Source organism: Glandiceps talaboti, chromosome 1, assembly GCF_964340395.1.
Source record: "Glandiceps talaboti chromosome 1, keGlaTala1.1, whole genome shotgun sequence".
NCBI lineage: Eukaryota > Metazoa > Hemichordata > Enteropneusta > Spengelidae > Glandiceps > Glandiceps talaboti.
The window spans coordinates 8,012,007-8,024,459 of record NC_135549.1 but is presented as its reverse complement, the minus strand read 5'-3'; the positions used below and the strand labels follow the sequence as shown (position 1 = coordinate 8,024,459).

Sequence of the window (12,453 nt, the reverse complement as noted above, 5' to 3'; positions counted from 1 at the left end):
TCATGAGCACTTTACAACGCACTGTTCTCAAAACACTTACAATTATTACCCCTGGTGTATACCAATAATGGCACAGTGGCCCTTTCTTATCTTTCTCAGCTCCTTGGGGAGCATACAGTCTTTAATACAGGATTGAAGTCCTGTCATACCAGGTTCCCAATTATACCTCTCAGCTGAGATGATTGATTCAAATCTTGCCCAAGGACTTTTCCCATTCAGATACAAACAACATCACCAAGACTAGAACCAACAATTTGTAATGCCTATATCTAGCTGCTAGATTGTCGGGCAAGCCCACATGTCACATAGCACCAAAGATGCTGTCAAGGGCTTCTCCAAGAGGTACATCCTCAGCTTTTGTTCAGCAACCTTCCAAGGGCAGATCAGAGGTTTTATTACAAGACTAGTAGGTGCCAAAGAAAGCTGCTCCAACCATTCAACCATCATGTCACCTCATTATTATATTTCAGGCAGGAACATACCTTAAACTTCATTCAAATACCAGCCTTAATCTTTAAAATCAAGACCATGGGTCCATTTCTTTCAGTCACATTGTCAAGCACCAATTTTACATTTAACACAGTGTGAATGAGCAAGCAAACCTGCATTTATGGTTATACTTTCCTGATAGTTCTACTCATTCACAACTTTGTTGGGCATGTACTATACTAATTATACATATTACTTGTACAGTGTATGTTAAAATATCAAAGAATCAACAGTCTTCTTTCAGATATTTAAATGGTTTTTTGATAACTAGCTCAGTGTCTTGATGTTTGATGTTGTACAGGGTAGGCTTGAAGTTGACATTTTCAGTGTACTGTCAAAAGGGAAAACAGAATATAACGGTAACACCACTCCACTCTGCTGGACACATTTTGTCCACTACAAGTACTCATTTCATACAAATGGCAATGAAAAAAATCTTGTTCATAAACTTATTTAATTCATAATGTGTGTTAAAGAAACAGATGCATTGTGTGTTACCATCAGCCCTTGTGAAAAACTTGGGTTTACGTTTATCCCCAGAATAATGACAAGTAATACACTATCTCTAACTTGTACAATACAAAGATGGGGGGAAAAACTCCTCAATATGAGTAAAGTATTTATAAAAGTGTCATTTCTTATACAAAACTGTAAATGATTGTCTGAATATTTAAGCTCCTATAAACAAACTGCTAATTGTAAGAGATGTGCGTAAACTTTCAATACCAATGTAGATCACATTAATCTAAATATTTAGTAGACACTTGAGAAGTATCCACTGCATTCCTTTGCTTGAAGAAACCTTGCAAAAGAAAAACTCAATTTTCAAATCAAGGTTGCCAGCATGCCGCATTTTTTTAGGCATATCCCATTTTTTTCAATCAACATTGCCAATTTTGTTTGGTAATTATGTAGTGTTCAAGTTTGTTTGACACACTCAAAACTTTCTCAGTGAACAGGGAATCATGTTACTACTAACACATATTAATGGAAGACTTGGCAAAACTGTAAACTGATATGATGCAGGAGTGGTTTCCTCTGAGCATGAATGCACTTTTTAGTACATGATGACAATATCAGTATGTTGAAGCCATATTCTGATACCCTTGGTACTGTATGTGAAAAACTACATTGGTAATGATATGCAAATACCTAAATTCAAAAATTGGTCAATATTCCTGTCTTTTTTTGTAGCAGCAAATAATACACCTGTACATACACTCTTGGTATACTTGAATATTCAAATATAATTTCAAATTATTCAAATTCTGATAGAAATGCTAATAGAAAGAATTATCATACAAAACATGCAATTATTTACAATCCACCACAACAATAGTACAAATTATCTATTTTTTACCTTAGACCCACCCCACCCCACCCTACCCCACCCCATCCCTATCTCCTCTCTCTTGCTTTCAAATTACAAATACTTTGAATAATCTTACTTTTTTACACAGAAAGAAACATGAGCTACCGACCAAGTATGGACACTCCAAAACAATAACACTATATAAATTACTGTTTTCTTACACCAGTATTATATTGCTTTAAAGTGGTCCACCCCAGGTCTATAATTTCCTAGTACACTAATCCATTAGTAGTAAAAAAAATCATTCACACATTTGACAACTTTTTATCTAAGTGACTGCCTCATTCATGTTGTCTGTAGATAAATTAATAGCTCTAGGAATATGGCACTTTGATAAACATGGAGTGGTAAGCTAACTTACTTCTGCAACTTGTGGAAAGGCAGAATAACTTTTTTTCAAGGTTTTCTGAAATACTTGAAATCATTACTGAACTATCAGTTTTGTTGTGCATGTAAATTTGATTTACAAACTTTAAACACATTTCATCTAAATAACTGCAAGGTATAAAAGAAATCACTTTATGCATGCTATCAAAATATACAAATAAGTTGAAAGTTTTGTTGACCTAATTCATAATAGTATACTATCCACAACTGTGAAGGCCCTTCAAAACTTACTGTCATGAACTCAACTATGACTTCTCAGTATCTGCAATAGCATTTTACTTCATGCTAGCGGGCCAAAATAGAACAAGAAGGGTGACTTATTCTCACGTATACCTATAGTAATGAGTGTGAAGCGGAAGTTTTGGTGTCAACCAAATAACCCAAATGTTCATTATTTTCATGATGCGCCTTAACCAGTAATATTCTATTTCAGGTAATATGAATTGATGATAGGTTGATGTCAGTGATTGGAGTAGCCATACTGATCACAACATTCTAAGACAAATATTTACATAGCATACAAAACATGAAATGACAATATATTATTAGTAGAATACAGCAAAACATCAAAAATACATTAAATAAAAATAATAATAATAATGACAGTGAAATAAACAATGCCTGTGAATTGAATACAAAATAGTCACATGTACACTTATTATGGCAAGTTGGCAAGACTGACCCCTTGAACCATGTACCTCTTTGACAATAAATAAAAAACCATTTTGACTGAAAATTGTCAAATTGCACTACAGATATACATGACTACTCATATAAGTGACTTTCCTTTATACATATGATCTACTATGTCCTGTATAGGAGTATCTATGTCTGGTGACTAAACTGTTGGTGACTAACTTTTGATTATGTTCTGCAAATAGAAGGCAAATTGAAGTGAGTACATGATTGGAGGTATGACAAGTCTGTCTGTTAGATATACTAAGCAAAGTAAAATGACAACATATATGCAATGTCCAGTTCAACTAAATTTACAAATCACTGACATTACTAGACATAAAGACTCGATGTTGTGGGTTTGCAACATTATTGGCTCGTACCACAATTAACAGCAATGTGGAGTTGATGATATTACATACTGATCAAATTCATGGAAAGTCATCACATTTGCAAACTATACCAAACTATAATATTGTAATCTACTGGGCTGTAACTACTCTAGTATATTAGTGCAAATTCTTCACTATGCCAAGTCAACTTTTTAATACAATTATTTAATAAACACTTGGCACAGTGTATGGAATACACCTAAACTATTAAAAGAGTAATTCCCCTTTTCTTCAAATCTCTGCCTAATGCTAACGCACACACTTTCATTAAACTCCCCTTCAAATACTCACATTCATTTACTCTTTCATTTACTCACTAATCTATTCATTTACTCATTCATTCATTCTCTTGCTCATTCTTTATCACTTCCATTCATTTGTTCATTCACTCCTACACTTAGTCACTCACTCACTCACTCATTCATTCATTCACTTACAAGATAATTCATCGACTCATTCATTCACTCACATTCAATAACTTACTCACTAAACCATTCATTTAGTCACCTCACTCACTCTTCAACTCATACATTCACTAACATATACATGTACTTTCCATTACATGCAAGTATAATAATGTTATTAAATATAATATGTGACCCTGTGTACTTTTCTGAACACCAGTTTTGTTTTATAAATCTAACAAACAGACTCTCTAAGTTTGTGGAAAGTTCTTAATAGTATGGCCTGTCTTTGAATACATGCCCTGTTTCTGTGAAAGGTCATTTAATATGTATGTGTCAAGAATTCCATGACTTCAGAAAGAGGAAGATTTATTTGAAGTGTAAAATAAGTTTACTTTCTTGGTTGTATGAGTTATAGTCATATGTGTTCATTTAGATTACTGCATAGTTGTTGTAATCAAATGGCACTGTTTACACGAAATTTAAGAATTTTTTATTTTTATGCATAAACCTGACTGGTGAAAATTCTGACTTAAGAGCTTTCATTCTCTGTGAAACTTATTTTTAATGTTTTTATTTCTGAGAAATCCTTAATAGAAACAGCACTGCAGTGTTTTCACTCGCCTGTATAATATACATCATATTGTTCAGCCCTATCAGGCTTCTAAACATAAATGTGAGTGTCAGCTGATAGCACGGTATAAATGTTGTATCTTACTGACTGTTTTAACCTACCACAATTCAAACTCCATCAAAATGATGTTTTGTAACAGCAAACATATGAAGTGTCAGATATATAAACTACCTGATTGATGCATGTAATTTGTACACAAATCACAAAGAGTTTGAATTTTCTGTAAGTACTGTAGACATAGTATTTAAAGATGGACATCAAGACAAGATGTGGGGTAAGTGTCTGTAAGAGTTTCAAGAATTGAAAAGGAAAACATATTATGATGCATATACATGTATAAAGAGATACGTCACATCCATTGCATTTGGCATATGATTAATTTGATTTATCATCAAAAGGCAACACAGCTGATCGAAACAAATCGTAGTACGTAAAACAAATAATATTTCTTAATGTAACATCATGAATATTTGAGTTTAATATTGTATTCCTAAAGAATATATCATATGCAGATACACTTGTTCAATTACATATTATCATATTTTGCCTTATTCAATCTTAACAATATTCTAGCTGCTAACCCCTCAGGCAATTATGCTGATTTTAGAAAGTGACCAAAGGCCAAAGGCACTGCTGATGGCTTGCCTGAGGAGTTACATCAACAGAGTTAGTGTAATCCTTCGACATTTGCTTGGCAATCTTCCGAGCACAGGTCTATCCCATAAAACTGACTGATTCATTTTGACCAAAGGGAAGTATGGCTACATAGATAGAATGTGCTGTTGTACATATGAAAGATTTCCAAACCTAAATTTCTAACTTGGCAGTATGAACGACAAGTACTTTTATCAAACTATTCATTTGCCTATAATCTTCCTCCTTGTGAGTTAGTACTTTTACAACTGAATCATGTCTGGTGTGGAATAACACTCACCACTCAGCACAAATCACTATTTCAAAACACATGCACACATCTCAACATTTCCTGCATAGCACGTTCCCCATTACTAAATAAACAATATAAGAAATATACAGGCAAAAGTGTATTGGTATAGATATTGACATTGTTAGACCTATCAATAACATTACTGATGCGTTCCTTGTCATTGATAAAAGTTATCATTTCTATTATCATGGGCGAATTGACAAGAACTTTCCACAACATTCAGTGCATTAGTTTGATATGTGGACTCCATCAATACCATTATTTCACTACTACGAAAGGCAATAACAGACCAAACAGGGCAAAACATGGCTATCTAAAAATGAATTATGGTTAGAAAATAAAAGGTTACTTTGGGGCAGGGTTAGAGCAAACAACAAGTAGAAAATATATGTTGCAAACTATATACATTGTGTTCTATGCAATGTGACCTTTTAATTACTCCTTCAAAGCTTAACAACTTAATACTTTGACAAAAAAAAAAAAACATTTAAATTAACTGTACGTTCAGCCTCATACAAACACACACACAGTCCAGATCAGTAGATTGTATGTCTACTTACCAGGGTTGATAAGGTTTGGATCTAATAGGTATCAATTATACGCACTATAAATTGACAGATTTGTCATCATATACATTCCTTTGATCACTTGTTACAAACTTCAAGACATTATGTTAACGCAATCATCACTGAATCATGCTCTCTATACAAACAACTGAATGGAATCGGTGTAATTCAAACTCAAGTGTGTTTTTTGACACCTGCAGGGATGTAGTCTTGAACAAAATAACTACTTTAGTTGAACATCAACATATAATTTCCTTTTTACATATATGGAGTACAGTTATGTTATTCGGCTGGTGGTTAAGTCAACCCCATATTATCTACCTACAATTATTACTACTGCTAAAGTCTAAATGCACCCTAAAGGTAGTTATTTTGACTACGTAAGTCTGTATTTCTTGTCCATTTTTCTCATATGTGCAGGATGGCTTTGTTTGGTTGTCATCACTGGCTGTCGACTTGCTCTTTCGTGCATTCTTTGTAATACCGTGTGAACGTCTCCGAGTAGTGGGCGACGAAGGGGTTCGCTAGCCCAACAGGACTGCATCAGCTTCCAGCTCTCCTCATCAAATTGTGACAATCTCTCTGGTCTAACACCTACAATGGAAGACAATACACCCCAAGTCAGACCTTTGTAAGGGGAAGTTTCCCACTGCTATTACAAGTTACATGATGAAGGGGTACAGTCTGGAACTTTATTATCCCTGGTGGTTACTTTTATTTCATATACTTAAGTATATGTTATTTCAATATCATGATTTTTAATACAAGAGTAGAATCAAATTATGAAATGTGAATCTTTCCTTTAAATCTTATCAGTACTCCAATACATCCCCATCGTATTGAAACATATAGATAGATGTCACCCCACACCCACAACCCACACCCATACCCACACTCACACCCACACCAACGCAAACAGATCCACAAGCTCTGCTTTGTTCCTACAAGACATCAAATGCCAAAAGGTCATGTCATTGTCATATTTTATTTGTTTTGCCATACAGAAATATTTTTGAACTGTTATTTATTTTTAGTCAAACTTTCGATGGAAAACATCCTGGCATAGACTCAGTAATGTTTCAATTTTGTCTTCTGACAAACAATGTACATACATTGAATCTGTTGATATATTTTGCATGCAGACAGCAGACAATGTATGTTGTTTTCAAGCCCTGTAATGCATTGTTTTGAGATACAATATAAACTCAAAAGTTCACTGCTCTGTAAACTATCACAAATCTCAAAGCTGCAGTCACGGCTATGCGTGATACTGATAAACAATCACAGCTACGACCTTCAAACCTTAAGGTTGATGCACTTTAGTTGAACTTCACAACATGGTCTATTTCTACAACATTAATCAAATTAAGTAAACAATAGCTAGCAGTCTGAACCTAATAAACTGCAACTTGCCTTGTTTTCCAAATAGCGCTGAAGAGTAATTATCTACATAATAAGTTCTTGAATCCTTGAAATTTAACAAACAAATCAGTGTATGATAAAGATAGACACTTTATACTCTCCCAATCTGTTACTCACTTTGACCTTACACAGGGTGAAACACGTACAAAAATAGACATTTCGCACAAATGTATATATTTAAGAGATCCAATTCAGTTGCTACATGTATGTGTACTTTTAGGACACAGAAATAGATATCATACAGATATCCAAATATTTTGCTAAGTCTGATCAAATATCAAGTTAGAGAGAATAGAACTTCATTGGTAAAAGTAAGAATTAACCCTCTTCAACTTTTCAAATACTATTTCTTGCGACTGTTCTTCCTTTTTTTCAGTTTGTTGTTAAGATTTGAAACGTATTAACAAATTCTAACAACTTGACCTATATGTCATGTTTCATGGCTGTCTGGGATTTATACAACTATGAGAAGAGTGTAAAGATGGCAAAGGTAATACAAACTTGGGTGTTACCTCCCAATAAAATATTCAATAGTGTTACACTATACTAGTACACTACAACTACTACATGTACTTGTAGTACCACCTCCCATAGATTGGCAAAAGTATTCATGTACTACTCATGATACTATAGTTTTTGGAAACTCTGACCCATCCAGCTCAATTATCAAAAGGATAAAGAGGTACTGAGTTCCATTTCTTTGGAATTTTGTAAAATAATATCAAAAAGCATTAAAAACAAAACAGTGGAAAGCAACAGTTGATTTAAATCTCCTACCAGATATGAATAGATTTCATGTCATTACAACACAATATATCATCATTTCTGTATGGCAAATAACAGACCTTATTTTTCTGTCTTTTTTTCTGTTTAATATCTATTCACATACCTCTCCTGACTGCATTCCACAGGTGATCCTTACTAGCACACTGTTCATAGGATGATGGTAGCCTGACATGACCTGCAGAGATATACCAGAATAGAATACCAAAGGCATACACATCAACACTGTTATCATAGCGTCCTGTGAACAGTTCAGGAGCCATGTGTATAGGTGTACCCACAACACTTCCACTCATCATAGCCTCTGGTTTGCAAAATCCCAAGTCGGTGATTTTAGCTCTGTTATGCTTGTCCAACTGGAGAGACAGAAAGAAGAGACAGATTAGAAATAACATGTTATCAATAGGGAATCTTACTACTGTTGTAGTGTTTTTGTACCGGGTTCAAATCTCAAAAAGCATAAGGATAATAATCTGATGAAATTAGTCACATTTTTCAATTCATTTTAGGGTAATTTCATTTTGGGTTGGGTTGGGGAAAAACATTACAAGTTTGAGGACTGCAGCAGCAGATTTTATCTCATACCCCTGCAAACTAGATATAAAGACAGTATTTCATTAATATCATGATATATGTATAACATTATCAAAAGAAGGAAAACTAGGAGTGGGCTAGGGTGGGGGGAATGAACAATCATGTCCATTCATTTATTTTGTACCCACTTTGACCTCAGGGGACTCAATCTTTAAATATTATACTGTATCCACACTGCCTGTGTACCATAGTATTTATAGTGTAGATAATTTATACAAAGACTCAACTAGTCATACAACAAAATACTACAGCAAATATTTAAGTGTTCTGATTTACAGGCATATAGGCTACCTATTCGTGAAAATATTTCAATGTTCTCATATTAGATTTGAATGTACAAGATACAGCTAATTCCACAGAGCTGTATGTTATTATAAACTATGATATGATAGTCTAAATAAACTACAGTATATGCTGTTCAGGAAACCCAGCTATAAATAGTATTACATATACATTATTCATGTATAAATACAGGAAATGCAATGAATCATGCAGGATTATCTAGTCAGAGATCTTGACATCAAAATTGAGGTTTGAAAGTTGTCGGGTGCACTTGTTGCTGTTGGTTGTGAGTGTAGAAAGGGAAAGGAGGCATCGGTTTCTTTGTTAGTGACGGTGGCATTTGAAGCTCCAGTAAACTATACCTAAGTGACCCTAAATCAATTAAAGGTCATGACCTGAATTGACCTTAATTGTGTCAAACTCTGGCAACCAACACAGTTCAGAGCTTGTCATTCTCTTGTTGACGTATTAAACTTATACATTATCGGATTTTAGTACCAGGGCAAATCTCTAGTTTCGAAATAGCTATCTTTTATAACATGAGTCACTGATACGGCGTGGCCAATGATTTGTGTGAATTCTCTCATATACATTTATCAAAATCAACAAATTGAATATTCTGGGGAACTGATTATAACTAAGCAACAATTACAATCTTTTTGAGTACTCCAACAATAATAAAACTTTATGCTAATCATGAGTAATCTCAGATACTGAAGTACACCACAAAAATATCTTTTCTTTCAAACTTCCGCAAGTTAATGATTCTTTGAGTTTGAGTTTGCGTGGGTGACTATTCTGATAAATACACAAGGTGGTCAACTCAAGCTGGCTTCAAGTCAAAACATATTATAATATTTCATCATTTACTCTGTACTCTACTAATACACAGTAAAGTTTATCAAGTAAAGATAGTATTCACCAACAGTTGAGACTGTTTCCTTGTCAGACAACACTGGCACTGAAATCTTGAAAATATCAATACTAAAACAACACATACAAAATACATACCAAGACATTTTTGAGTTTGATATCTCTATGGACAAGGCCTTGACTGTGTAAATATCGTATGCCATCCACCACGTCTATTGCCACTTGCAATCGGCTGGCTAAATCTAGTCCCATTTTAATGGCTGCATACAAATCTCTCTGTAATCTATCCATTATCAAGAGTACAGCCGGTCCACTGCCGAATCCAATATCAATCACAGACCCCCTTAGTGCAACGATGCGGTCATGTTCAGGAATAGTTCTGTCGATATAGATATTAAATATGGATGTTATAGTCAATACTACATATATATTTACTAATACTATATATAGCTGATTTTATTATCTATTACTGATATATGTTTTATTACAACACTTTTACACAGTCATTCTACTTTCATTTCTCTGCATACAACCCAATCAATGCCATCTAAACATAAATGAGAGAATGCATTACCAACTATCATGCATACACAACAACCTTGTTAAATTGTGTATTTTGAAAATTTCAAAAACCTTCATTGAGACAAAGAAATATACTACAAAACACTCAGTACAAATATGGGTACATAATTATCACTTCATTATATAGAACGATCTGGTGTGGTATCATTATCAATTTCTATTGACATGGCTAGGAATAGCACAGTATGAAAACACATACTAAAGTATGTGATGGTACCCATATACAGCTGTTGGTGTTCTTGTTTCCAGCTGTGACTCTTATAAAGGTGAATAGCCAGGTAGGTTAGGTAGGTAGGTTGGTAGGTAGATTGACTTTGCCTGTATTTACAATATAGCATGACCACTGTATGTCTACCTGACACTTTCACTTATATACTATTGTTTCAGCAGTCAAAGGAATATTAATAATCTTCTCTTAGTGAAAGTTAGATATTCCAATGTCTTTCCTCGCTTGTACTTGATTGCAGTCAGGTCCCTGACCAACAATTTAAAGTTGAATGTGGTTGGAGAGCTCAGTCATATCTATATTTGCATGACTGCCACCCAACTATTCCAGTATAATTGAAGGATATTGATAGCTTTCTCTACCAAAGAGAGTGCATGATCTTCTTTCAAGGGAAGCAACCTACCAATGTGTCTGGGTGTGGTCAGAGTCAATGTACCATTAAGGTTAAGCTGGGGAAGGGACAGTGTGGTACTGCATTTATTCTTTACACTACCACTCACTATTAATCAACCTATAGTGGATCAAACATCCAAATTACAAAAAAAAACACCACATATCTAAAAGTTCCCTTCTTTGCTACTAAGCAAATTTACAATGGAAGTTCCCTTCTTCGCTACTATATACTAAGCATATTTACAGTGGAATCCTACATTAACTACTTGTACATATCTTTACTAATTCCACAACTTTTTTTTCATTTGTATCATCAAGCTATCTTCTTAACATTAAACACATAATGAAAAAATAAACAAAATTATTCATTGTCACTCTTTTTACAAGATTTATTTTTCTATTCACCCCACATTCACATACAGGAAACCAAAAACCTTCTGCACACTGTAGGCTAGGTTTGTCTTACCTTGTATAATGGAATTCCAAGGCTAAGTCATTCCAATGTTTGTCATCTGGTGGTACAACAGACTTCAAGGCACAAGGTGAGAAGGAACCCCAGGAATCACATGCATACACAACTCCATACTGTCCACGTCCTATTTCGCGACCCATCTGTGGCATTCCTACAAAATATATTCAATATTTTCATTCACTTACTTTACAAACTACTTTTTTTTTTCAAATTAGAGGATGCTTGCAAATACATTTTAACATAGTTGAATCCCCCGTTATCCTGCTATAAAGTCACAACACACTAAACATACCTCATTAAAAAAACAGTAAATTTCCTGGAATATTTACAATACAAGTAAACACTTACTATACAAATAATTTGAAAATATCGTCCACATCAAAAGAAATATCAAAGTTAAGTCTAATATTTTTAGTATTAAAACAGATAATACTATGAGGAGAAATATGAATTTGAAATGTCAGGTATCAAAATCAGAATGCAGCATATATATATTTATATTCATAATAATAATTATGTTAATGACTTACCATGTAGGACAACATCTTTGAGGGAGGTACTTTCTAATGAGAGCCTGGCAAGTTTAGGGGCATGCACCTTACGCACTTTCATTCTTTGTTCCTCTGTCTTTTCTAGTCTTCCTGAGTGTTTGGCTTCAAGTTGATTCATGGACTGATTGAAAGCGTCATGAGAACTGTTCAACCTGGTCCTGAACTGTATATACACAGCAAAATAAAAAGACAAAATGTTCAATATGTGTACAAAATATTCACTTCAGTATGTGTACAAAATATTCACTTCAGTATGTGTACAAAATATTCACTTCAGTATGTGTACAAAATGTACACTTCAGTATGTGTACAAAATGTACACTTCAGTATGGCTGTGTGTATAGATGTGTAGGTGTGCCAATGTGTACTACATAACAATATACAATTTTGTGACTTCCCTGTCGCAAGAT

At 34.1% G+C, this 12,453-nt stretch overlaps 1 protein-coding gene across 2 annotated transcripts in view; it reads right to left on the bottom strand.

Moving 5' to 3' along the window:
* Positions 1 to 936: 936 nt before the first annotated feature.
* Positions 937 to 12,453, bottom strand: part of LOC144438226 (dual serine/threonine and tyrosine protein kinase-like) — a 28,242-nt gene continuing 16,725 nt past the window's right edge. The window contains exons 6-11 of one of the 2 annotated variants that reach the window (XR_013481035.1): positions 12,023 to 12,206; positions 11,487 to 11,643; positions 9,958 to 10,198; positions 8,177 to 8,426; positions 1,946 to 6,459; positions 937 to 1,849 (exon numbers count right to left, since the gene is read on the bottom strand). Coding sequence is in view for 1 of the 2 variants with exons in the window: in XM_078127272.1 (XP_077983398.1) it covers positions 6,242 to 6,459; positions 8,177 to 8,426; positions 9,958 to 10,198; positions 11,487 to 11,643; positions 12,023 to 12,206 (1,050 nt within the window). In the remaining variant the exon portion in view is untranslated. Of the gene's footprint in view, positions 1,850 to 1,896; positions 6,460 to 8,176; positions 8,427 to 9,957; positions 10,199 to 11,486; positions 11,644 to 12,022; positions 12,207 to 12,453 lie in introns of those variants that run through there. The other variant, XM_078127272.1, reaches the window with a different exon arrangement.